The 27,252-nt window shown below is 38.7% G+C and overlaps 1 protein-coding gene across 1 annotated transcript in view; it reads right to left on the reverse strand.

Moving 5' to 3' along the window:
* The window catches only part of Ppef1 (protein phosphatase with EF-hand domain 1), a 128,856-nt gene that overhangs the window by 39,659 nt on the left and 61,945 nt on the right, over nt 1-27,252 (reverse strand). The window contains exon 7 of the mRNA XM_045140717.1: nt 25,781-25,827. Within this exon, the coding sequence (XP_044996652.1) occupies nt 25,781-25,827 (47 nt within the window). The remainder of the gene's footprint in view (nt 1-25,780; nt 25,828-27,252) is intronic.

Below are 27,252 nucleotides of genomic sequence, written 5' to 3' on the forward strand. Positions count from 1 at the left end.
CCCTCCCCCAAATCACTTGCGAAAAAGGACATGAAGGAACCCAGGCAAAGGGAAGGTGCTATGTGACTATGAGTAGGATTGGCATTCCTTAGGCAGATAATCACACCTGGGGTCTCTAGACAGCATGCATTCTGGCTGATTGCTACTAGGCTATTTTGGTTGTCAGCTATTTTGAATATCACTCCTGAGTATGACATAATATTTTTACTTATCAATTTTAAGACAATACTTTATGATATTTGAAAAATGTTTTCTTGACAATTTTTATACACGTATATGAGTATATTTTGATCATATTCATCTCCTATTATCTTTTCTTGTCTCTATCCTCCTCTCACTGAACCCTATCTTTCTCCAACTAGCTCCATTTTATCTTGATGTTCTTTTTGTGTGTGTACCCACTGAGTTTAATTAGAATTGCTTGCATAAGTATTGATGAAGAGTTATTTGCTGGAGCACAAGCAACTTACCAGTGGCTACAACACTGGAAGAAAATGCCTTCCTCCGCCCCCCTGGCAAGAGTTAACTGCCAATAACTCCTCAGGGAGGGATGGAGGCATCATGACCTTCTCCATCACCTGTGAGGGAATGTTGATAGGCTCAATCTTGTACAAGTAACAATAGCCATTGTGAGCTTATGAATGCAACAGCTACATAATATCTGGAAGACAGTATTCCACAGCTCTCCTCCCCATCTTCTCTTACATTCTTTCTGGCCCCTCTTCTGCAATGTTCCCTGACTTTATAGGGTGTAATATAAATGCCCCATATAGCTTTGAGGATTTCGAGAATACTTATTTTTTCTATGTAGGTTTTCACTCTAGCCCAGGCTGACCTGGAATTCACCATATAATCTCAGGGTGACCTCGAACTCCAGGTGATCCTCCTACCTCTGCGTCCCAAGTGCTGGGATTAAAGGTGTGTTCCACCACACCCAGCTGAGATTACTTTTATTAAAAAAAAAAGAGTTAGCATGAAAAGGAACTGAGGTCAGGAAACAGAACTGATTTTAAAGTATCTATATATTGTTCAAACCCATACTGCAAAAACTTAAGGTAAAAGAAATGTATGTAACATAGTAACATGTTCTCATTCTCATGCCTGATAAGGAAATAGCCAAGTGTATTTCTATTGCATAATAAATTCAAATACTTTTGATTTATTTACAAGGAGAAAGAGAGAGAGAGAAAGACAGAGAGAGAGAGGGGTGGGGGAGAGAAATGAGTGCTAAGGTCTCTAGCCACTGCATGTCCAGAAGCATGTGCAACTTTGTGCATTGGCTTTATGTGGGTACTGGAGAATCAAATCTGGGTCATTAGGCAAGCACCTTAACCACTAAGAAATCTTTTCAGTCCAAAATTCAAATGCTTTAAAATATATTACAGAGAAAACTCCAAGCACTCACATGTCAAAATACATGTTTTCCTTCAAAAAATTTACCTAGTTATAGTCATCATTTCAGAATATTTTCAAGTTCTTTTGCAGATTTAAAACTACATAAGAGCCAGGTGTGGTGGCACATGCCTTTAATCACAGCACATGGGAGGCAGAGGGAGGAGGATCACAGTGAGTTCGAGGCCACCCTGAGACTACATAGTGAGTTCCAGGTCAGCCTGGACTAGAGTGAGACCCTACCTCGTAAAACCAAAAAAAAAAAAAAAAAAATTAAAAAGGCTTTAAAAAAAAAACTACATAAGAAAATATTACCACTTCACACTCAACATTCTACCACTTATAGTCATTTTAAATGGTTCTTATCAGTACAAAAAGTGCTTTTAAAACAATACAGGTTATAACATGTAATTTATGGCTTAAAAAAACCATTTATGCAACATAACATATTCTGAAAGTAAATGAAAAAAAAAAAGCAGCAGCAAAAAAGATGAATACTATAGTACAGCTCTACTTATTACCCCAAAATCTTTGTGAAGGTTATTTAACCTTTTCTTCACCTGTAAAATAGGGGCAAATAACTTCTGTACTTACCATACATGACTATTTTAGAACTCATATAAGATTATGTACAGAAAATTACATAAAAAGGGCTGGAGCAATGGCTCAGAGGTGAAGGCACTTGCCTGAAAAGCCTAAGGAACTGAGTTCAATTCCCCAGTACCCATGTAAAGCCAGAAGCACAAGGTGACACATGTGTCTGAAGTTCATTTGCAGTGGCCAGAGGGCCTAGCATATCCATTATCCTCTCTATTTCAATCAGGCACTTTCTCTCTCTCACTCTCTCTCAAATAAATAAATAAATAAATAAATATTTTTTTAAATTGCAAAAAAACATAATATACCATACAAATCAAGAGATTCATTTTACTATGAACTCCATGTGATTTCTAATGTTAAGATTCCATTATTTTATATTTTTTGATATATTAATTCATATAACCTTATTCATATGGGGCTTAGAGGGCATAATCTGTTACAACAATATAGGCCATACTTATTAACACTTATACATAGGGGAAGGATTGTGCATCTCTGATACTCTTCCTTTCCCCCTTCCTCAGCTGGCTAAGATGAGTAATTGGAGGAGTGACAAGAGTGTTAGAGGTTATAGACTCTGGTGGGAGGCACAGGCACTGAAAGGATCTGGAGAAACAACATCAGAGAACCCTGGAGTAAGAAGATATAAAGGCTAAAGCCTGAGGCACAGATGAAAAACATGGACACCTTGACTAAGGGGTGACTACCTTAGAGGGTGGTCCATGTTGGGGATTATAGAATGTTGGATCTTACTAGAAAAGGTATATGAGGACTCTTCCATATAACAAAAGTAAAAGAATAAGCAACTTCATTAAAAATAAAATAAAATCATAAAATAAAGAATAGAAGGATTAAAATTCACATTAAGTTATGCTATTCAAATTTAAACTATTTAAATGTCTCATTAATAGTTTAGACAGGATTAAAGCTAACTAAAAGAATGGTTGCAAAATAAATTATTGATATGAGCAAACAGATAAAAAAATCTCTCAATCAGAGCAAAAAGCAAAATGATAGAAATCATAAATAAGCTGGGAATGGTGATACACACCTCTAATCCCAGCACTTGGGAGGCAGAGGTAGGAGGAGTGCCATGAGTTCAAGGCCACCCTGAGACTACATACTGAGTTTCAGGTCAGCCTGTGGTAGACTAAAACCCTACCTCATAAAACAAAACAAAAAGAAAGAAAGAGGGCTGGAGAGATGGCTTAGCGGTTAAGCGCTTGCCTGTGAAGCCTAAGGACCCCGGTTCAAGGCTCGGTTCCCCAGGTCCCACATTAGCCAGATGCACAAGGGGGTGCACACGTCTGGAGTTCGTTTGCAGAGGCTGGAAGCCCTGGCGCGCCCATTCTCTCTCTCTCCCTCTATCTGTCTTTCTCTCTGTGTCTGTCACTCTCAGATAAATAAATAAAAAAATGAACAAAAAAAATTTAAAAAAAAAAGAAAGAAGGAAGGAAGGAAGGAAGGAAGGAAAGAAAAGAAAAGAGAAGAGAAGAAAAGAAAAGAAACCCTAAATAATAAGTAGTATCCAGGCATGGTACCACATGCCTATAATCTCAGCACTTGGGAGACAGAGGGAGGAGGATCAGGAGCTCAAGGACATCTCCTACTACACTGAGAGGTGGAAGCCAGCTTGAGCTATATGAGACCTTGTCTCAAAACATAACAAAATAGTTTAAAGTTAAATAAAAAGAGAAAGAAAGAATTAGAGAACTGTGGACAAGTTGTTAAAGCAATCGACTTGAAGGAAAGAACAGGAGATGGAAGTTCAAAGCCAAGAGACTTAACATGCATTCTAGTATCGGGCGGGGGGGGGGGGGAGAACAGATGGAGAAGAAATAATCATTACATTTTATCAAATTCTATGGTTAAAAGGAGACTTTAGTTCAAAGTTTCATAGAGCTCATGACTCCTAGGCAAAAGGAAGAAAGAAATCTTCATCATCTATTAAAACTCTTAGATGAGGCCAGTCATAAATAAGTCACAAAGGGAAAAGAATCAGCCTGGCATCACTTAATTATCTTTAGTACTAGGAGGTAGGAGGTGACAGAATAAAGCCTATAAATTAAAGAGAAAATAGCTATGAGACAAAAATTCTGTATTTGGGGGATGGAGAGAGGACTCAATGGTTAAGGCACATGCCTGCAAAGCCTATGGACTTTGGTTTGATACCCCAGTACCCACATAAAGCGAGATACACAAGGTGATGCATATGTCTGGAATTTGTAGTGGCTAGAGATCCTGGTGAACCCATTATCTCTCTCTCTCTCTCTCTCTCTCTCTCTCTCTCTCTCTCTCTCTCTCTCTCCACCCCTCTTTCTTTCAAAATAAAATATTTTAAAAAACTATATTGACAAAGACATCAGTAATTTTCATACTGGCAGAAAAATATTTGCAGATATATAAGGGATTAAAACCTAGTAACAACATAAATGTCCTCCAATGTAGAAGAAAGATATATGCAAAAAGGTAGTTGGCTTAGTACTACAAAACAATAAACATTTATATATACATTGCTTGTTACATTCCAAGCACACTTAACAAACCAACAATACAAAGCCTGTGTATTTAAGGAGTTTGTATTCATAGAGGGTACTACTCACATACCCATTGAAAGAAAACAGTCAATAAAAATTGTTAACCAAGTAATAACAGTAACAATTAAAATGTCTTAGGTACAGGGAGGGATGGCTAACCAAAATCTAAGAGGATATAAATAAGTCATATGGAAACCTACCTTTTTGGACAATGGAACACTCAGGAGCCATAGATTGTTACTAGAAAACTTTCAGTGCCAGGTATAGGACACCTTCCAGTGAGTTGTTGGCCAAGGAGGTCCCTGATGCCCCAAAACATTATAGGCCATTGATGAAGCCCTTGGTTTCCTACCAGGAATAGATGGTAAGACCCTATTGCTGAAGACTTCACATACTTGGGCTGCATGGCCACTGAGAAGTCCTGCTGGAGCTGAGCTAAAAACCTCATCCATGTAGACCAGCTGACAGAAAGGTAGAAAAAGCCACGTGGAATGCAGTTCAATGGGAGGGAGAGAAATCACCAGTGAAGATACTCAACAGTGGACACTGCAAGCCTTAAATTTGGCCAGCCGGGCCAAATGAAACAACGGGTGCAATAGTGGCATGTCTATTATGGGGAAAACCAACCTCCTTCTAATTTGACTGGAGGCCTGCTCCATGAGAGGGAACATACCTCTGATACTGAAAACCTGTAACAGGGTAGTCATGAGCCTTAGGAGTGTAACGTCTGCTGGTGTCTGGCTAAATGTATATACTATGCTCATGAAACTGCCCAGTAAGCACTTCTCTTAATGTTCATGCCCATATATTAATGATACTCTCACTTTTGGTTACAGAATCTTCTCTTTTCAGATGGCAGTGACCTTGGTATGACTCAGAAGGCACCATGGTGCTGAGAAGAAGTGACAAAGGAGTAATCAGCACTGAAATATCTCTATCACACCTTCCAAGGCTCAGGGTCCATTGTGGAAGAGGTGGCAGAAAGAATGTAAGAGTCAAAGAAAGGGTAGGACTCCTTACAACATGCCCTTCCAGATACAAAATGTCTTGGATATCCATGACATCAGAGCTCTTGACACTACCTACACAGGACCATCATAACAGGAGGAAAAGATGATGCATAAGGGCCATGTGAAATGTGAAAATTTGGAAAGCTAGAAGATTATGGTAGAAGGACAAGGTTTTAACAATTTGAGAAATACACAGACACAATTTATTAGAAACATCAGGACTAGGAAAGTAATTATTAGCAAATAAAAAAGCACAATAAATATGTCAAATACAATTTAAAAAATTCAAAGAATTGAAATATGATAATAACAACTCACTAAAATAGCAAAAAATGATAAAACTAAGAACATAAAGAGTACAGTACAGTAGAAGGAAAGTTTTCCAATATGCTTGTTTTTATACTAAAAGTAAATGGGTGAAATTCTCCAATTAAAACACCAAGATAACTGGAATATATTAAAGTGCAAGTCAGGTATATATTGTTCATGGGAAATATACATGAAAAAGTAGGAAAACAAGATTAAAAACAGTAAATATAACAAACAGAAAGCAAGAATGGGAACAGTACAAGTTGACAAGGTAGAATTTAAGGTTAAAGTGCTAGCTGGGTATGGTGACACATACCTATAATCCTAGCACTAGGAAGGCAGAGGCAAAAGGATCATATGTTTGAATTCTATGCCAGACTAAGCTACATGGTGAGACTTTCTCAAATAAACAAATAAATATCATGTAATGGGGCTATCACTCAGCAGTAAAATACTTGCCTAATATTCATAAGGGATTTATTAAATTAAATTATTATTAAATGGCATCACAAAGCAAAATAATACTAATAGGCACTTCATGAAGAGTATAAATTCATGAACTTATAATCAATATCCAAAGATGTCATTGCTTTTTATATTGAGTTATACGTGCAAGAAGAAATTATTTAAAAATTTAAACATAATGAATTCTCAGACTGATTGTTTTCTTTGTTCTTATTTATTTTTTGACATTTTCATGCATGGATCTGACTATCCCCAATTACCCTCTATTTTCTCCTTTCCTTCCCCACTAAAATCTTTCTTCTTTGTCTTGGAACCCTATCTTTCTTTCATCCCATTATATAATCTCCCAATGAGAACAGATAAATAAATGTTTTGTTATTTTTTTTTTTTGCTAAAAGAAAACAAACAAAAATGCAACAAAATAACAGCCCTTATCACAATTAAAACAGTGGATTATAGTTTGGCCATTTTTAAGGATTTTCATGAAAAAGAAGATAAAAACAGGATAATGGGATGTAGAATGCTATCTTCTGGATATATCAAGTGTGTTACATCCATGAACTCACAGGAGATATGGTTTCTTCCACATGACTGAGCCTATCCATATTTCACCATAGAGAGGGAGGGGCCTGAGACCCCATAAATCTCTCTAAGTAAATAGCGGAAACTTATGATTGACAGGAGGGGGGTCATATCCTTTAGTGCTACAGGCACTGGTGGGTTGCCAATTCTCTAGTAAATAACCTCCCTTCCATGATTATGCAGGCCACTTCTAATTTAAATCAGTGAGTCAAAAAATAAAGAAGGCAGATTGAATTTTTGATTCAAAATAATATCCATAAAATTTGACATTCCCTTTAAAACATGGTCTAAAGGGATAGAGGAGAGAAAGGGGGAGGGTTAATCAAAATTAAAGATGGGGTGGAGAGATAGCTTAGTGGTTAAGGCGCTTGCCTGCAAAGCCAAAGGATCCAGGTTCAATTTCCCAGGACCCACGTAAGCCAGATATACAAGGGGTCACGTGCATCTGGAGTTTGTTTGCAGTAGCTAGAGGCCCTAGCATGCCCATTCATTCTCTCTCTCTCTCTCTATCTGCCTATTTCTGTAACTTTCTCTCAAATAAAAAAAAATAAATATTAAAAAAATTAAAGATGTTATGAATAAGCCATACAAAAGGTACTTCTTTACTAGCTAAATAATACATTTGTTTTTTAATAGAGTTTGGGCAAACATATCCTGTGGGGGTGGATATTGTTGTGTCCAGAAACCCTAGACTGTTACAAGGAAATTTCAGTGCCAGGGTGGGATATCTTCCAGTGAGTTGGCAATCAGGAAGGTACCTGATGCCCCTAAGACATTATAGGCTATTACCAAGGTACTTGGTTGACCACCAGAAGTAGATGGTAAGACTCTACTGCTGAAGATACCACATGCTTAGGCTGCAGTTACTGAGAAGTCAAGCTAGAGCAAAAAGTAGAAGCCTCCTCCCTATTGACTAGCTATCAGGATTCTAGAAATACCTAAGCAGCCTGTTGGGGAAGAAAAGTTATCAATGGCCTTAACCAGTAATTGGACCCTCCATGCTTTACAGTTAGCCAGCCAAGTGGTACAAAGTAGTGCAATAATGGAATGTCTGTTATGAGTGAAACCAACTTAAAAAATAATTTATTTAGCCGGGCTTGGTGGCACATGCCTTTAATCCCAGCACTCGGGAGGCAGAGGTAGGAGGATTGCTGTGAGCTCGAGGCTACCCTGAGACTCCATAGTGAATTCCAGGTCAGCCTGAGATAGAGTGAGACCCTACCTCAAAAAACCAATAATAATAATAATAATAATAATAATTTATTTGACAGAAAAATGAGAGAGAAAGAGCACTAATGGGTGTGTTCATCTGCAAATGAACTCCAGATGTATGTATCACTTCATGCATCTGGCTTTTATGTGGGTATTAGGGAAATTGAACCTGGCCATCAGGCTTTGCCTTTAACCACTGAGCCATCTCCCAGCCCCCAACTTTGTTTTGATTGGACTTGAGGTCTGCTCCATGGGAGAGAATTCACACCTGGTACTGAAAATCTAATTAAAAGCCTATGGCTGGGGAGATCATAAGCCCTAAGGGAGAAACTACTACTGTTGTCTGGTTAAATGGATATATTATGCCCACCAAACTGCCCTCTAAATACTTATGTTTATGCTCATATATTAATGCTACTTTTGCTTTCAGTTGGAGAAGCTCCTCTTTATAAGTGGTGGTGACCACTGGAAGACTCAAAATCATCAAAGTGCTGAGAAGAAGAGGCAGTGGAGTGTTTAGCACTGAGGCATTTCTATCATATCCTCCAAAGCTCAGGGACCACTGGGTAAGAAGTAGCAAAAATAATGTAAGAGCCAAAGGAAAGAGAGAAGTGCTTTGCAATACTATCTTCCAGACACAAAGTGGCCATGGTATTCATGACCTTTCAGTGGCTGACACTACCTACCTACACAAGGCCTGCATAATAGGAGGAAAAACTGATGACATCAAGATAGGAGAGACTAGTTAGAAAGAAGGGATTCAGTGGAGGAGGGATTCAGGAAGGAGAAAGGGGAGGGTAGCAGGAGGGAATTATGACCTTGGCATATTGTCTATATGTATAAATGTTGTCAATCCAAAGTTTAGAAAAAATGTGAAATCTATTACCTCTCCTTGGGTTGGAGGCTAGACAGGGACTTGCTTCTATTACACTGGGAGGAAAGCAAAAATGATATGTGACTGTAAAGACTAAGTTACAGAAGACACTGCAACATCCTGCCTGTTCTCACTCTTGGATCAGTCACTTTGGGGAAAGTCAATTGTGTCATGGAAATACCAAGGCAGCCTTGTGGAAAGGCCCATGAGTATAGCAAGAATATAAAATGTTGTGCCTACAACCATGTGAATTAGCCATCTCAGAACTGGGTTCTCAACACAATTTCATTTGACCATAGCCCTGGCCAAAAGCTCAATTGGGATCCCATGAGAGACCATAAACCAGAACCACACAGCTAAGCTGCACCCAAAGTTGTTAGATACTAAATTTTATAGTTTTAAGGCACTTAAGTATTGGGGATGACTGGTTATTCAAGAATATATAACACATATATAGATAGATGTAATAGGAAAATACAAAAAAAAGCCTGAATATATAACAATAGATTTTAATATATAAATGGAGAACTTCAAAAATAGAGAATAGAGGGCTGGAGAGATGGCTTAGTGGTTAAGTGCTTGCCTGTGAAGCCTAAGGACCCCGGTTCGAGGCTCGGTTCCCCAGGTCCCACGTTAGCCAGATGCACAAGGGGGCGCACGCGTCTGGGGTTCGTTTGCAGAGGCTGGAAGCCCTTGCGCACCCATTCTCTCTCTCTCCCTCTATCTGTCTTTCTCTCTGTGTCTGTCGCTCTCAAATAAATAATTTTAAAAAAAGGTGTGCCCTACCACACCTGGCATTTAAAAAAATAGAGAATACAATTAATTTTTCATATGTTTATGGAAATCTACCTTAAATTTGGCCTTAAAAAATCTTTAATAGAGGCTGGGGAGATTGCTCAACATTTAAATAAGTTTTCTTGCAATGGTTACAAATCAGGGTTCAATTCCCAAACCACTCAGAGCTGGACAGATATTCATTTGCAGTAGCAAGAGATCCTGGCATGCATGCATATGCTCACACATGCACATGCATGCACACACACACACACACATATGAAAACAAATCATTGAAAAAATGTTAAGGGCTGGGTAGATTGCTCAGAAGCAGTTCAAGGCACTTGCTTGCAAAGTCTGCAAGACTAGCTTCTATTCCCCAGCACCCACATAAGATGGACACAAAAATTAATGCAAATGTTCTTTACAGTGTCAAGAGGCCCTGCAGTGTTCACACACACAAAAAACACACAAACACATGCATGCATACAAATAACTAGAAAGGTTTAACAAAACAAAAAGTAAGTTTCTTTAGTTAAACCTCATTTTGAGCCAAAAAAACAAAAAAAAAAAAGGTAACGGTGTGCTAAGCCATGTACTCTACACAGCCCACTAGACAGCCAATCAGTTTCAACCCTTTCAAAACATCACACCTTCCAAGGACCGATTTCAATGAAGACACTCATTTGGTGGAATATGTCATAGTCTGTGAAAGTGATTCTAAAAGAAGTCCTGGATGTATACTGATCTCTTCTAAATGTCCAGCCTCTGAAGGTAATGGCATCAACAAAAGGCAAGGTTCACTTTGATGTAAAAGATCTTCTTGTTGATCCAGGATTAGTCAAATTATTTTTCATAGTCTGAGTTAGAATATATTTAGTCTCACAAAGATAAGGGTACTGGAAAGGACAGGATAATGAGGAACTAATTCTCCTGTAGCATGAGTCCCCATGTTATGTAGGGTGCTGGCTACTGAGGTATCACTGGGTTCCTTTCAAAGCAGCATAAATTGATGCTATAACCTATCCTTCAGTCAGTTCCAGTAAATTGACTTCTGACTCACTCTGCAATTGATTAAATCACCTATGACAGAGATTAAGCCAACATAGTAAACCCCAGGTTATGTTTTTTTTTAATCTTTAATCTTTAAAAAAAAACACTTATCCATACTTATATGTATATATACACATATTTATATATACATATGGAGAGAAAGAATAAATGAATGAATGAATATGGGTGTGCTAGGGCCACAAGCCATGGCAAAAGAACTCCAGATGCATGCACTACCTTGTGCATCTGGCTTTACGAGGGTACTAGGGAATCAAACCTGGATACTTAGGCTTTGCAGGCAAGTGCCCTAACCGCTGAGTCATCTCTCCAGCACCTTAGTCTTTAATACTTAAAAAAAGTTTTTAAAATCTTCAACCCCATATAAGAAGTTTTAATACAAGAAAATCTGCCATCAAAATGGAAAACATGTTGGCCACCCAACCATAATAAGAATTTTAGCCTTTTTGAATGGTTTCCTTAAATTTGTCTACAATTCTGAACAGTGCTCTGGTGATCTTTAGGGTATTAAAAAAGAGCAGATCATAATGAATTAAATTGACCACTTTTAAAAAGGCATTTATTTATATTCTCTCAACCTATTTCCTACTAAAACATTTTTATAAGAGACATACGAAAATTATCTCAACATATTTGGACATTTTCCTAAGGCACATCAAACAATAAACTCTAGAACTTAATCCCACAGTATTGTATTTTGATGTTTTCTTTTTTTTTTTTTTTTGCGAACTCTATTTCACTGATCTATTCTTTCAATTGTAACATACTGTCTTAATTTCAAAAGGAAAAGAGCTGATCACTGTGGTAGTATAAAACAGCTCAGTGATGGAGATTAAAGAAAATGTTTGATTACCTTCACAGCTGGGAATCTATGGGCATAGGAGTTGGGGAGGAATGTGGAGAAGGGAAAAAGAGAAGAAAAACAAGAACACAGTTTCTGTTGGACAGTTTCAGCATGATATCCACAGAGTTAAGAGTTAATTGGCTGCTCTCCATCCATGTACAGCTCTTTTTTCAGCTTCAGGAGGTCGCTACTCACAGCATCAATTTAACAAACTAATTTGCTAATGCTTGATCTAAAAAATGTCAAGCTTTCTGTTTAATGAGGGAAATATCTTGTAATTTTAGCAAGACTGAGGCTCTAAATGAAGTGTTTCAAATTGGTCACTCCAATTAAGCAAAAGTGACTAATTAGAATTAACCTTTTCAGAAAATAAAGTCAAAAAATGACCTAACTAATGATATGTAAATTGCTTCACTTGATGATAAAATTATATTTGAAGTCATGGAAAGTGCAGATGCCCTTTTAGCAAAGGTCTGCTGTGGTTAAAAGTGAGGTACCTATAAGGGACCTGAGAATGTCTCAGTAGTAACACAGTATGTATCAAAAGTATGCATCAAAAATATTCATCAAGGTATGAGAAGTTGGCTCTGCAATTAAGAATGATTGCCATAGAAAGTATGAAGGCCTAAGAGGACCTAAGACCACCTGGGTCTGATGCCCTAGTACTCATGTAAACAGCCAGATTTTGCCAAGCACACGAGACCAAGAGGATCACTGGGTTGAGTGAGAGACTGTCTGAAGGAATCAGGTAAAAACCAAAAAGAAGAGGACACCCCACACATGTCTGTAACTCCAGTCTTATAGGGGGCAGAGACTGAAAAATCACTGAAGCTTGCTCTAGGTTGAATGACAGACTCTGTCTCAAGGAAAAAGTTGGATGAGCAAAAAAAAAAAATAATTGAATACTTGGTATTTTCTGGTCTCCACTTATGTTTGTATGGGGTGTGCACATGTGTATACTACACACATGTCATATCACACATATTTTATACACACATATACATGCATATTCACTGGTATGACTCTCATGATTTATTGCAGTACACCCACATGAAAATATGTAAGAATAAAACATTTTCTCACCCTCAAAAACTTTCATGACTTGAGCACTTACTAAATTATTAAAATTCCTGGAAAGGATTGCCAAAATGACCATCTCTTAACCCAGATATAGATGGTGGTGCATGCTTATAATCCCAGAACTACTCAGAAAGTTGAGGGAGGAAGATCATGAGTTCAATACCATCCTGGGCTACACAGAGAAACTCTGTCTCAAGAAAAAATAAAATAATAAGCCAGGCATAGATGGATGCACATGCCTACTATCCCTGTACTTGGGAAGCAGAGGCAGGAGGATTGCCACAATTTTGAGGCTAATCTAGCCTATACAGCAAGACCCTGTCTCAAGAAGCAAAAATAAGTCAGGCGTGGTGGCACACGCCTTTAATCCCAGCACTCGGGAGGCAGAAGTAGGAGGATCACCGTGAGTTCGAGGCTACCCTGAGAGTCCATAGTGAATTCCAGGTCAGCCTGGGCTACAGCGAGACCCTACCTCAAAAAACCAAAAAAAAAAAAAAAAAAAAAGAAGAAAGAAAGAAAAGAAAAAAGAAACAAAAATTAGCTGCATCTTCCAGGAAGTCTTTATTTAAACTAGGTATCCCACTAATGCTCCATGTTTATCCTAATCATCTTTTTGTAAATTTCATTTATTTATTTGCATGTGTGTGAGGGGGTATCAGGGCCACTTGCTGCTGCAAAGCACCACCAGATTCTCTGTGTCATTTTATATCCAGCTTATGTGGATGGCTTGGGAATTGAACACTGGCTGGCAGGCTTTTCAAATAAGTGCCTTTAATTGCTGAGCCATCTTCTCAGCCCCTATCCCAATCATAATATGTCCTTCTCTCAACTATTTTTTGTTTGTTTTCCTCCACCCCCAATGCTAGGGACTGAAAACAAGGTAACTTATCTTTCAGCCAGCCTTTCCACTAAACCACAGCTTTCAGGCCAACAATTATATCTTAGTTATACTATATTGTCAAGTTTTAGAGTACCTTATTCATAGTAGGTGTTTAATAAATGTGTGTGAAATGAATGACCCATGTATTAATCTTTGTATGTTCCTATAGTTTTTATATCATGCCTTGAAAACTATAGAGAACAAAAAAGCTTATTAAATGAACAAATCAGTGGACAGATTCATTTTTGCATATTATCAGTTATAATGATAAAATTCTTGAAGATGGCCCTAGTGCCTCAGGCCTATAATCCCATCTACTCAGAAGGCAGGAGGATCACATGTTCAAGGCATCTCTAGGCTACAGAGTAAGTTCAATGCTAACCTGAGTAACTTAGTGAGGTCTTGTCTCAAATTTTTTAAAATGGTTTCCCACCATGGCTATGCACCACTATTGCACTTGGATGAGCCTCACGTCAGGTTGTTTGCTGCTAAGTAAGATAGACCATGTATTGCTTGGGCAGATATTGGCCATTATCCCCCAGTCGCTCATGTAGCACCTTCTGGCACTAGACGCACTGACTGCCTGGGGACTAACTGTCTTCCAGCTTCCAGCCATGTCGCTCTATGCTACATACCAACAGTGTATGGTATCTTCAGCAGTAGGGTCTTAGCACTAACCTATGGTGGATCTTCAACTGTTCTTGATTGGGCTAACTGATCTGCTCAGTGGAACGGAACCCATAGCTGGAGCTAGGAAACAAGTCAGAACCATACCCAAAAATGAACCTGCTCTCCATTAAACTCTCTCTAAAAAACAATGGTTATCCCATTTATCTGGTACTAACTTTACTCTCCATTGAAAAATCTGCTTCTCTTTTTCACGCAGATACTAAGGAGAGAACCACCCAATCATACCTCAAAAGGGCCCCAGCTGAAATTTAAGAATAATTGGGGAAACATGCAAGAATGCTGTTTTCTTGGTGAACCAGGAACCAGCACAACACTGAAGGAGATAGACATAGAGAACAATCAACCCCTACCAAACCAGATATCCAGAGACACAGGGGCTCCCAAGACCTCATCACGAAAGCGGACCTAAAATGAACCCAACATGGCTCAGGGAAATTTGCAGAACAGAGGGCAGAAAGAATGCTAGAGCCACATGTTGGGTCATGACACGCAGAGACATTTCCTCCTATCTGAAACTAAAGGCTAACCCCACAATGCACGACCCACACACCCCAACAAGGAGGGTTCCTGTGCAGGGGGAAGGACAGGGAGGAGGCTAACAATGGCACCAACTTGACTGTATTCACTAACTACAAGAATTTAAAGAAAAGAAAAAAAAATGATGGAAAAAGGGGAATGGGTAGAGAGATGGCTAAATGAATAACAATGCTTGCTGTACAAACAAGAGGACCTGAGTGTGATCCTCAGCAAAAGCATAAAAAGCTAGGCAAGGACACACCTGCCTGTAACTCCAGTGCTGAGGGGCCAGAGACAAGCGGATAGCCAGCCAATCTAACCAAAAAACTTTGTCTCAAGGAACTAAGTGGGAAGAGCATTAGAGAAGCCTACCCAACATCCTCAGCCTTCTGCATGTGCATATGTACCATGCATACTACACATACATACCGAATGAAAAAGACTGGGAATATATCTCATTGATACATTGCCTATCTAGCACATGCAAGGCCCTCAATACCGAAAATGAAAACAATAAGAAAAAACTTCTCAAGCCAAACCAACTGCTTGGATACAAAGAGTTACATGTAAGAGGGATGGAGAGATGGCTCCATGGTTAAAGGTGCTTAGTTTGCAAAGCCTGACAGCCTAGTTTAAATTCCCCAGTACCCTTGTAACATCAGATGCACAAGGTGGCACATATGTCTGAGTTCTGTTTGCAGTGGCAAGATGCCTTGGAGCACCCATTCTCATCCTCTCTCTTTCTCTCTTGTAAAGAAATAACAAATATAATATTTTTTTTAAGTAAGGCATCCCAGTGACACTACTGTTTCTCAGGCTATGCCCTTGGCTAAGATGAACCAAGCCTGAGCCTATAGCCCTTCTTAATGTTATCGCATATAAAGGAATTAATGAAGAAGAAAACAAAGCATCAATTGACAAATAAATAAGAATTTAGCATTAAACTAAAGCCTGAGGCTTTTCTGGTTTCTTAGGAAATCAAGAAGAATGACTTATTCATAGTAAGATATAAACTTTGGTTATTTTTAGCTGTAAAAATTTCCAGCAGGATGTAGCACAGCACATTGTTCCCACAATTCATGTTCTATTTCTCTTAAACATAATAATAAAATAAACATAAGTTTGGGCTGGAGAGATGGCTTAGCGGTTAAGTGCTTGCCTGTGAAGCCTAAGGACCCCGGTTCGAGGCTCGGTTCCCCAGGTCCCACGTTAGCCAGATGCACAAGGGGGCGCACGCGTCTGGAGTTCGTTTCCAGAGGCTGGAAGCCCTGGCGTGCCCATTCTCTCTCTCTCCCTCTATCTGTCTTTCTCTCTGTGTCTGTCGCTCTCAAATAAATAAATAAATAAATATTAAAAAAAATAAACATAAGTTAAAGTATACCCACCAGCTGGTTATTATTTAAAATGTTTTTATTTACGGGTTTGCAAGCGGAGAGAGACAAACAGAGAGAGAATGGATGTGCCAGCGCCTCTAGCCTCCACAAATGAACTCCAGATGCATGCACCCCTTTATGCATCTGGATTTACATGGGTACTGGGGGGAAAAAAAACACCTCAGGTCATTAGGTTTTGCAAGCAAGCGCCTTAACCGCTGAGCCATCTCTCCCCACTAGCTGGTTCTTCACAAAAGCTTGGGAGATCATGGCTTGCACGAGATGGCTCAATCCTGTGGCTCCTATCAATGAACCACAGTCGAGCACTACATTTGATTGGGATTCAGGGAGTCGATGAAGCATTGACTGAGGACAGAGTATTGCAGTGAAAATCAAAGATCATCCCAGAAATCTTCTCTGTCCTGAAGTAACTGTTTAGGTCACAGTTGTGCCTCTGCAACAATGAGTGAGTAGGTAACCTTTGTATCTGACACCACAGAGAAATCTACCATTCCTACCTCTCTAGTCATTGGAGATGTTTGTCATCCTTTTCTTCTCATCTACTTTCTGGCTTACTATCCTTTTCAGTTTTTTTTCATCTTCCTCCATCCAAGACCTAATAATAATATTACTCATACTGTAAGCATTGCTTATATGAATTTTCCACATCACTGAAACTTATTCCTTAAAAAAAAAAAAAAAAAACTGAATGACTTTAACCTTTTTTTTTTTTTTTTTTTTTTTTTTTTTTTTAGTTAGGAGTTCTAAAGGTGTATCATTTATTCCCTTTTACTTTTTACTTATTTTTAAATATTTAAAAAAATATTAAAGAGATAGAGAATGGGCACTTGAGAGCCTCTAGCCACTACAAATGAACTCCACCCACATATGCCACCTTGTGTATCTGGCTTAAGTGGGTACTGGGGAATCAAACCTGGGTTCCTTAGGCTTCGCAGGCAAGCACCCTAACCACTAAGCCATCTCTCCAGCCCCCTTTTTACTTCTTAACAGAGTATGCATCATATGTCCTAAAATTTTCTTGGTCATGCAGGTTTGTCAATATATACATCCCCTCAGACACTGCTGAGATATCTAGACTTCCCTGTACTACACAACCTAAGTTCTCTTGACTATTACTACTTTATTTTGGATCTAATTTTTATAGTTCTATACCTCTTTTTCTTAACTATTTTATTTATTTTTGCTTGTATATATCTACTGTGTTGTGTTGGGGCTGGGAGTGGATGGGTGGTATGTATGCATGTTAATGTGCCCCTTTCAGGGTCCCCTGTGCTCATCTGGGGAAGGGAGGCCCGCCTGCAGTGGCCCTAGCTCCATCCTTCTTTGGCCCATTCTTATTTTGAGAAGTAGTCTCTTACTGATACCTGAGCTTGCTGCTTTTCAAGAGCCCAGGCAATTCCCTAGACTCTGCTCCCCTTTGTGGGACTAGAGGTACAGGTGTGCATGGTCGTGCCCAGCTGTTTATATGGAACCTGGAGATTTTAACTCAGGTGGTTTCAGACCCCCTCAGGCCCTCATGCTTGTGCAGGAAGCACACGTAATTGCTGAGCCATTCCTACAGCATTATCACTCTTTTTTTTTGAGACAGCATCTTTAGTTTGACCTGAAACTGCTTATGTAGTTGAGGATGACCTTAAACTATGATTGTCTTGTTCTAACACCAAGATTCTGGACTTAGAGGCCTGTACCAGCATGCCCAGTTTATGTAGTCCTGGAGATCAAATCCAGGGCTTCGTGCATGTTAAGAAAGCACTCTATTGAGCTACATCTCCAGCATCTTCTCTTACTATCAGAAAAGCTTTCGTTTGTTCATTGCTGTCATTATATGTGAGGGTTTTTTGTGTGTTTGTTTTTTTGTTTCTCAAGGTAGGGTCTCACTTTAGCCCAGGCTGACCTGGAATTCACTCTGTAGTCTCAGGGTGGCCTCAAACTCACAGTGATCCTCCTACCTCTGCCTCCTGAGTCCTGGGATTAAAAGTGTGTGTCACCATGCCTGGCAAGTTTTTATGTATGTATGTATGTATGTATGTATGTATGTATGTATGTATGTATGTATGTGTGTGTGTGTATGTATGACTTTTACTCTTCTATTCCTACTCCCTAATTTTCTGTGGAATGGACAGCCAGAAAGGCAAATTTGGGTGAACCTTTTGTGGGAGGTTTCCCTGATATGTGATCTTTGGTCTTTGAGTAAGTGCCCACACTCCTGCATGTGAGTAAGTTGAATGGATTCATGACTATTTCAAGAGGTTAAGAGATCCTATTTTAATCTCAGGTTTGAGGCCATATGGGTGGAAAGTGTTAAGATAGAGAAAGTAGTCTGAAGTTTGACATCCTGGTAAGTGACAGATCACTTGTTCTTTTTCTTCATATAGAAACACTTTCTGTAATAGTTTATATTCATGTTTTCAGGTAGCACCACTCTCTTACAGTTTATTATCATTCTGTATTTAAGTTGTACACACACACACACACAAAAATAAATAAATAAATAAATAAAAAACGAGAGAGAAAAGGGCAGTGTTGATTTCGGGAAGTTGGAGAAATTCTTCAGACTGTCCTGCCTTTTCATTTCACTGCCTTTATTGTAGACACTCTTTTGCCAAAAGCTAAGTGACCTGCACCATCATCAAAAGCTCACCCCATTGTTCTTTTTTCTATGACCACATTTAACTGTAGCATCTTTTCATGTGATTTACCTAATAAGAAAAATAATCTTTAAGCTGGACATGGTGGCACACACCTTTAATCCCAGCACTCAAGAGGCAGAGGTAGGAGGATTGCCCTGAGTTCAAGGCCACCCTGAAATACAGAGTGAATTCCAGGTCAGCCCGGGCTAGATTGAGACCCTACCTCAAAAAATTTAAAAAAAGGAAAAAAAATATAAACTGAGTACCCACTCCACAGCAGATGAGGGAGCAGTAAGGGAAGACACAAAAGTCAATGCTGTAATCTTATCACTCAAGAGGCTGATGAAGGAGGTTATTGAGTTCCAGGCCAGCTTGAGCTACATAGCAAGTCCTTGTCTCAAATAACAATATCACCACCACCGCCACCACACACAATATAGTTTCAGTATTTTTCCTGCCCCACTATTGAAAATACTAATAAGTGATATTGGTAACCAGCTCCCTCTACCCCCACTGCTTTACTGTAGTTGGTATTTGCTTCCTTTGTTATAGATACATACACACATAGTAAAAAAGGTAACTATAATGAAGTAAATTCACATACCTACCATCTCATGGTTACTAATGATTATGTGTATGTGTGTGCATGGAAACATGTATGTACGTGTTTAGAGGTCAGAGGACAAACTTAGTTGTCATCTTCAGGAAGCTTTGCCACCGTTTTTGGACATGGGTTGTCTCATTGGCTTAGAGCTCATCAATTAGGCTAGACTGGCTAGAAAGTAAACCCCAGGTATTCTCTGTCTCTATCTCCTCATTGCTGGGATTACATGTGCACATCACCACTCCAGAAATTGTACATGGATTCCAGAGTTCGAACTCAGGTTCTCATGTTTGAGGCAAGCTCCTTACTAAATGAGCTGTCTCCTAAGCTGCACAGTTCTTTTGTTTTTTGTGGCACTTGCCATAAAACTAACTTAACTCACTTAGCATGAATAACATCCATAGTAAATAACTGAATGAAGTAAGTTCATACCTTGGTTAACATGAAATCAAAATGAGCATGGCCCAGAAGATAAAGTTTAATAAATAAATAAATCCAAAAGATTTATTACCTGTAGCAGGTAAGGAGAACATGAGAGATGTTTTGTTTCCAAAGATGTGTCCTTATCAAACAAAGGAAGCATAGGAATTTTATTTGGGGTGCCTAAACATATTTACATAGGGGTGGGTACATTAATGAGCATGATTACTTAAGAAATACATTTCTAGGGCTAGAGAGATGGCTTAGCGGTTAAGGTGCATGCTGCCTGAGAAGCCCAAGGACTCAGGTTAAATTCTTCAGGTCCCATGTAAGCTAGCTGCATATGGTGGCACATGTCTCTGGAATTCATTTGTAGTGGATAGAGGCCCTAGCATGTCCATTCTCCCTCTATTTCTCTCTATATCTCTCTCCTGTTTTGAATAAATAAATATAAATAAATCTTAAAAAAAATAAATACTTTTCTGCAAATGGTCAGTTTAAGGTCATCATTTAATATGGAAAAACAGTAGACAAGTACTTTACCAACTAAGCTATGCCCTCAGCCCTCAAGACTATATTTTATTTATTTATTTATTTGAGAGTGACAGACACAGAGAGAAGGAAGCAGATAGAGAGAGAAAGAGAGAATGGGTGCGCCAGGGCCTCCAGCCACTGCGAATAAACTCCAGGTGCGTGTACCCCCTTGTGCATCTGGCTTATGTGGGTCCTGGGGAATCGAGCCTCGAATCAGGGTCCTTAGGCTTCACAGGCAAGTGCTTAACCACTAAGCCATTTCTCCAGCCCAAGACTATATATATTTTTCTTAATGAGAGAGTTGGCATACCAGGGCCTCTAGCCACTGCAATCAAACTCCAGATGTGTATGCTACCTTGTGAGTATGCATCACCTTATATGCATGTGTCACCTTGCGCATCTGGCTTACACGGGATCTGAGAGTAGAATTTGAGTCCTTAGGCTTCACAGGTAAGTGCCCTGACCAAGAATCCACCTCTCCGGCCCAAAACTATAATTTAAGAAGGAAAGGTGGGGGAATATAATTTTGATTATGCTTAGCTCAAAGTTACGAGGCACATATTTGAAAGGTTAAAATGGTGGGACAGGAACACAACATGCTAAACACATGGACAGGAATGCCTCTGGACATGCTCAGTTTTCCACACAAAGTTTTATGTACAGAAGGTAAAAGATACTATATAAGTTTTTTTTTTTTTTCTTATAGGTACCTGCCCTTCTTAGCCACCAGCAAATATAATTTTATTACTTATAATCTTCATACTGTACATTAAACCTCTCTTCAGTTTCTTAAAGTGAACTCTTGCTGCCACCTGTGGTCTGTCCTTAATTTTCCCTGTTAAGTCACGCAATTGATGTATATGGTTCATGCCATTTCCAAGATGCATTTAACCTTCTCCCTTGAGCCTACCAAGAATCTTAATCTATGGCTCCTATATATATATTTATTTTCCAAATATCCCCCTTATTTCCCTCTACCTCAACCAATCCCAGATCAGTGCCCTACTCTATCATTGCCAGGCTTGCACTTTCCACTTCCTGAATATTGTCATTGGTTAGCTCTCAAAATGTTTCTTGTTTCCATTGGAATGCTGTATTTTCACCTTTAGTTCCTTTTATAGCACTTCTTACCACCCACATCCTCCTGTTCAGTCTTTACATTAGGACCTTCCAATTTTATATGTTCTATATGGTTTTGCCAATGCAATTAAAGAAATATGTCAGATTTTTTTTTCTTTTTAATGCAGGGCTCTACCTCTGATCACACCTTAATATCAGCTACCTCTAATTATTTTCTAAATACCCTGGAATTCAGTGACTTTTTTTTAGTTTAACCTACTAAGCTATTTTCCCTTTTATATATTTCCCAAATTTGCTAATTTTACCATACTTTTCATTATTTTTCTCTATACCCCTACTCCTCCTTTTCAGAATACACTTGTTGGAAATAGCACCACTGGACTTCTGAATATCTCATGTGGATCAATGCAGTGAGATCAACAAAACCATTCCCCAAAGTGAACAGTTTTTAGCTTCCTCTTACCAGTCCTGCCTACCTCTGTGATACCTTCCCAATTTTTCCAAGAAGACCTATATGTCATATTAATAATTCCCTCCATCTTCAACTCATTCAAAAAAAATTCTCTCCACAAATCTGAGCCTCCTTTAAGGATGCTATGGGACCCCTTACTCTTGTATCTTTCTGAAAGGAAAGGACCCATTCTTCCCAAGGATGAATACTTCAAGGTCAAGAGTAGAGGAAGTTCCACTTGTTCCTCAAAGCCACTAACATACAAACACTTTACCTCCCTTTTTGGCCCAGAACCACTGAGTATATACCCTCCCTAGCTCCTTATCTATTGCTACACAGGACCAACCAATTTGACTGATAGATTTTTCAGGCCCTTGTCCTCCTCACTGCCAATATTCTTTTATTCACTCCAGTAATTCCCTTAGATTCTACTTCAGGCCCCCACAGCATCTCTGGGACAACTTCCACTGCAACTTTTCCATTCTGGGTGAATGAAATGAAAATCTTTCATTTCAAAAAAGTTTTCAATATTTTTAGCCATCAATAAAATGCAAATTAAAATTACTTTGAGATTCCATCTCATTCAAGTCAGAATGTTTACCATCAAGAAAACAAATAACAAATGCTGATGAGAGTGTAGGGAAAGTGGAACCCTTATTTACTGGGATCAGCCCACTGTGGAAATAAGTGTGGAATCTGGAAGAGAGTCAGTCCCCATAGAGTTAGCCCATCTAATTCTGGAAAGTGCTACATGAGCTACTGGGAGAAAGTGGCCAACAACTTTCCCCCAGGTCTAAGTTACTCAGAAGCAAACACCCTGACATGCTGTTAATACCAGTGCAATAGTGACACATAGCCTAGATGGTACCCAATAGCTTTCTGATTGGCTAGGAGATCCTCTCAGTGTAAAGGAACCAATATCTGCAATTGGGAACCAGATCTGAATCCTATAGAGACAAAGATTATGCTCTCCAGTGTCAAATGCCCACTAGTCCTCGGCTAAAAGAAGGGTTACATATATCAAATTTTCCCTAAATTAATAATACTTATCCAATTTAAACTATGCTGACTTCACTCTCCATTGGAGAATCTGTTCTTTTTCCGAAGGTAACTAGATCTGAGGAGATAAACTATCACTCACACTTCAACCAAGCCACAGCTGAAAGCATAGAGGAAATGGGGAGATGAGCAAAAGTACTGCTTCCATGCCAAACCTGATAATCAGTGCCAGGGAGAAGAAGACAGACCTTGAGGATACTCAACACTTACCAAGGCAGAGATCCAGAGTCTTCTAAGAGCTCATCACTGAAAAAGACTTAATACTCACCCACCACGGTTCAGGGAATTTTGTAAGAGGAGGTGGAACAATTGTAAGAGCCATAGGTTGAGACATCATGTCAGAGGCATTCCGCCCCCCCCCCCAACAACTGACACATAACCCACAACCCCATAGGGAATTCCTGCAACCCCACTGAGGAGAGTCCCTAGTGGAATGGGGGCAGAGATAAAGGAAAAGAGGGTACCAACACATGATGTATCCATACAAAATGTTGTTGATAATAAATAAAAAATCCTAAAAACACAACTACGATGTGACCCATCTACAACACTCCAGGGCATATACAAAAAAGATTCTACCCCCCACTACTGAAATATTTACTCATCCATGTTTATTGCTGCTGTATTCACAATAACCAAGATATGGAGCCAGCCTAGATGGCCATCAACAAGTGAATGAATAATGAAAGTGTGGCACATACACACAATGGAATTTTATGCAATTTTACATATGGAATTTTATTAAAAAATGAAATCAATATTCGCAGCCAAATGGCTGATATTAGGAAACATTATATTATGTGAAATAAAATATGCTGAGAAATACAAGTACTACATGCTTTCTCTCATATGCAGATTCTAGCTTCTAATCTTTATAAATATGTCTTATGTGGGAGTAAGTATGGGTACAGATCAGGAAACTAGAAAAGGGCCCATGAGGGGGGAACTTTAAGGGAGAGTAGTAGGAAGGGCCATAGAACACATGAGATATGAAAGTTGGAAAGGGGAATCCTGGGAGTGGAAGAGCATAAGTGGGAATGAGGGGCAGGTATATGGAGGAAAGTAAGGGTGTGGGGGAACAACAACCAAAACTAAGCACGCATCAAAATGCATGAGGAAACTTACTGTGTCGTAAGCTGATTTAAAATAAATATGTGGAGGATAGGGAAATTGCTCAGTGGTTAAAGGCACTAGTTTGCTTGCAAAGCCTATGAGCTCAGGGTACCTACATAAAACCAGATGCATAAAGTAGTACATTTGTCTGGCAGTCATTTGCAGCAGCAAGAGGCCTTGTTTTGCTAATATTACATTCTCTCTCCCCTCTCTTTCTCCCTCTTATAAATAATATTTTAAAAATAAATAAAATAAATGTGTATGTATGCCTATATATTTGTGCTTATAACAAAACACCCCGATATTTAAAAACAATTACATAATAATCTGGAGTGGGGAAGTGGGCGGTAAAAATTGGCCATGCATTGAAGATGAGTGGTAGGTGCACAGAAGTTCACTGTATTATACTATTATCTACATTTTAGTATGTGTTTGAATATTCCCTAATAAAAAAAGAGAAAAGAAAATTTCGTATTTCTATTATAATGTGTTAATTTAAAATGCTCTTGTATATTTGTGTTGTCATTATCCACAGGATATTCTTATGGAATGCACTGGAAACTCAAGATAATATTGTACCTACAACACAATTGCAATTCATGGAAGTTGTGTCTCACTCAAGCTCTCAGTCTTAAAGAGTAGAGCTGATTGGTTTTCATACCAATGGCAATATATTTTCTGTCATACTTTCTGAAAAACCTATGCAATGTCCAATTATTTATCATGATAGATGTGAGGATGGCAAGGATAGGGGGATGATAAGCACATGAATAAAAAAGAGACACTTAGAAGGGCAGTGTTAAAGGGTAGCACTGTGAATGTAGGGGCCTTAGGATCAGTTTTGTATATGTAATTAGTCATCCAGAAGCAAATATTTAGGTTACAACTCTTGACTCAGAGAGAAAAATATATCCAATCAAAGTGATGCAAAGAAACTTATGTCAGCCATGCTGCCTTGTCCCCTTTGCACTGGTCTCCCAACTAAAATGTAAGGAAGGAAGAGAAGAGCACTGGAAGAGCAACCAGACCCAGAGATGATGACTCAATGTGCAGGGAGCAATTAGGAATTTACAGTAGGAAACTACTTTCCTACATAATTAGTGTGCAATGGAAGAGAAGACTGGTTATGTAACAGGTTTTTATAAACAAAGTAAAACAGACTGCATCCCTCTCCATTCTATGCCATCTAGATAATTATGACAAAATAAAGACAATTAAGTATACATTCGGAGGGGTATACAGATAGCAATAGCATTGAACCTTAATTAATTTTTAAAAAATATTTTTATTTGAGACACAGACAGAGGGAGAGAGAGAATGGGGCATGCCAAGTCCTCTAGTCACCACAAATGAACTCCAGATGCATGTTCCACCTTGTGCATTTGGCTTACATGGGACCTGGAGAATCAAACCTGCATCCTTAGGCTTCATGGGCAAGTGCCTTAGCTGCTCCAGCCCTTTTTCTAATTTTTATATTTAGTTTTATTAATTATTTTTAATAAATTTTATAAGGTATGTGAAAAATAACAATATATGTGTCTATAAATCTTCCAGCTTCTTGAACAAAAACTCCTATACTATTAAAAAAACAACTGCTACTTTATATCTATATCTAATCTGCCATACAAAAATACAAATTTAAGCAAAATAATCATTTACCTTATAGAAGATTAGCAAAAGATCTTCTAGTTTCCCATGCAAATCACCTGGAATACAAATGAAAAATCACTATTCAGTAAGAAATAATGCAATATTTATTTTGTTAAAGAATTTTATTTTATTTTTTCGAGATAGGGCCTCACTCTAGCCCAGGCTGACCTGGAATTCACTATGCTGTCTCAGGCTGGCCTTGAACTCATAGCAATCCTCCTACCTCTGCCTACAAAGTTCTGGTATTAAAGGCATGCACCACCACTCCAGACTTATTCTATTTTTAGTATTTTTTTAAAAAAATAAATATTTTTTATTTATTTGTAAGTGGAGAGAGAAACAGAGAAGAGAGAGAGAGAGAATGAATACACTAGGACCTCTGGCCACTGCAAACAAACTCCAGATACATGTGCCACTTTGTGCAACTGACTTTACATGTGGACTGGGGAACCGATCCTGGACCAGAAGGTGTTACAAGCAAACACCTTCCCCCTAGCCCAGGGTTAAAGAATTTTAAACCTCCAATACTTCAAACCTCTTTTCTTCCCCTCTTATAGGTGGGGGGTAGCATCTGGAACTGTTTGCTCTAGCCATTTATGCAGGGCGTCACTTACTCTAGGCCAAGCACTGTGCTAAGTGTTTTATGCTTATTATCTTGTCCAACCACTCTGTGAGATAAGTAGTATTTTCATTATTCTTATTTTATAAATAAGGCTCAGAGTAGTTAAGTAACTTATGCTACCAAATTAAGTACCAAGTTAAGTAACCCAGCTACTAAATATGAAAGCTGGAATTCAAGCCCAACATTATCTCACTTCAAAACTCAAGCCCTTAGTGATTTCCTCTGTACTCCCTTCACTGTGATCCCAAAAAAGAGCAGCAACAGGATCTAGCACAGAACAGTACAACCTCAAGGATCTACCATAGCACCTAGGGAATTGTAGGTACTCAAAACACACATTCAGTTGCTAAATACAGATATTTTTGTGTTTTTTTTTCCTGTGTTTCTATTGATAATTGTCTGACACAATATTTTCCTAAATGTAGTGCAGGTCTGCTTCAAATTTCTGATCTTCCTGCCTTCACCTCCTGAATACTGGAATTTCAGATATACCTGGCTAATGCATGCTCGACCAGTAAATCTGAAATTTAAAAATTGTGTTAAACAGTTGATATTCTTTTGATGAGACAGTTATAGAAAAAAAGAAAGAAAGCCAACTAAGAGAAACTACATGAATATATGAACCCATTAATTAACATCTAAAAGGCTTAGCAATTAAGGCGCTTGACTTCAAAGCCAAAGGACCCAGGTTTTATTCCCCAGGACTCATGTAAGTCAAATGCACAAGGTGGTGCATGTGTCTGGAGTTTGTTTACAGTGCCTGAACACCCTGGCATGCCCGTTTTCATTCTCTCTCTCTCTCTCTCTCTGTGTCAAATAAATTAATAAAAATAAAATAGTCACTATGTGAATATTCAAA

This window comes from Jaculus jaculus, chromosome X (genome assembly GCF_020740685.1).
Source record: "Jaculus jaculus isolate mJacJac1 chromosome X, mJacJac1.mat.Y.cur, whole genome shotgun sequence".
Lineage (NCBI taxonomy): Eukaryota > Metazoa > Chordata > Mammalia > Rodentia > Dipodidae > Jaculus > Jaculus jaculus.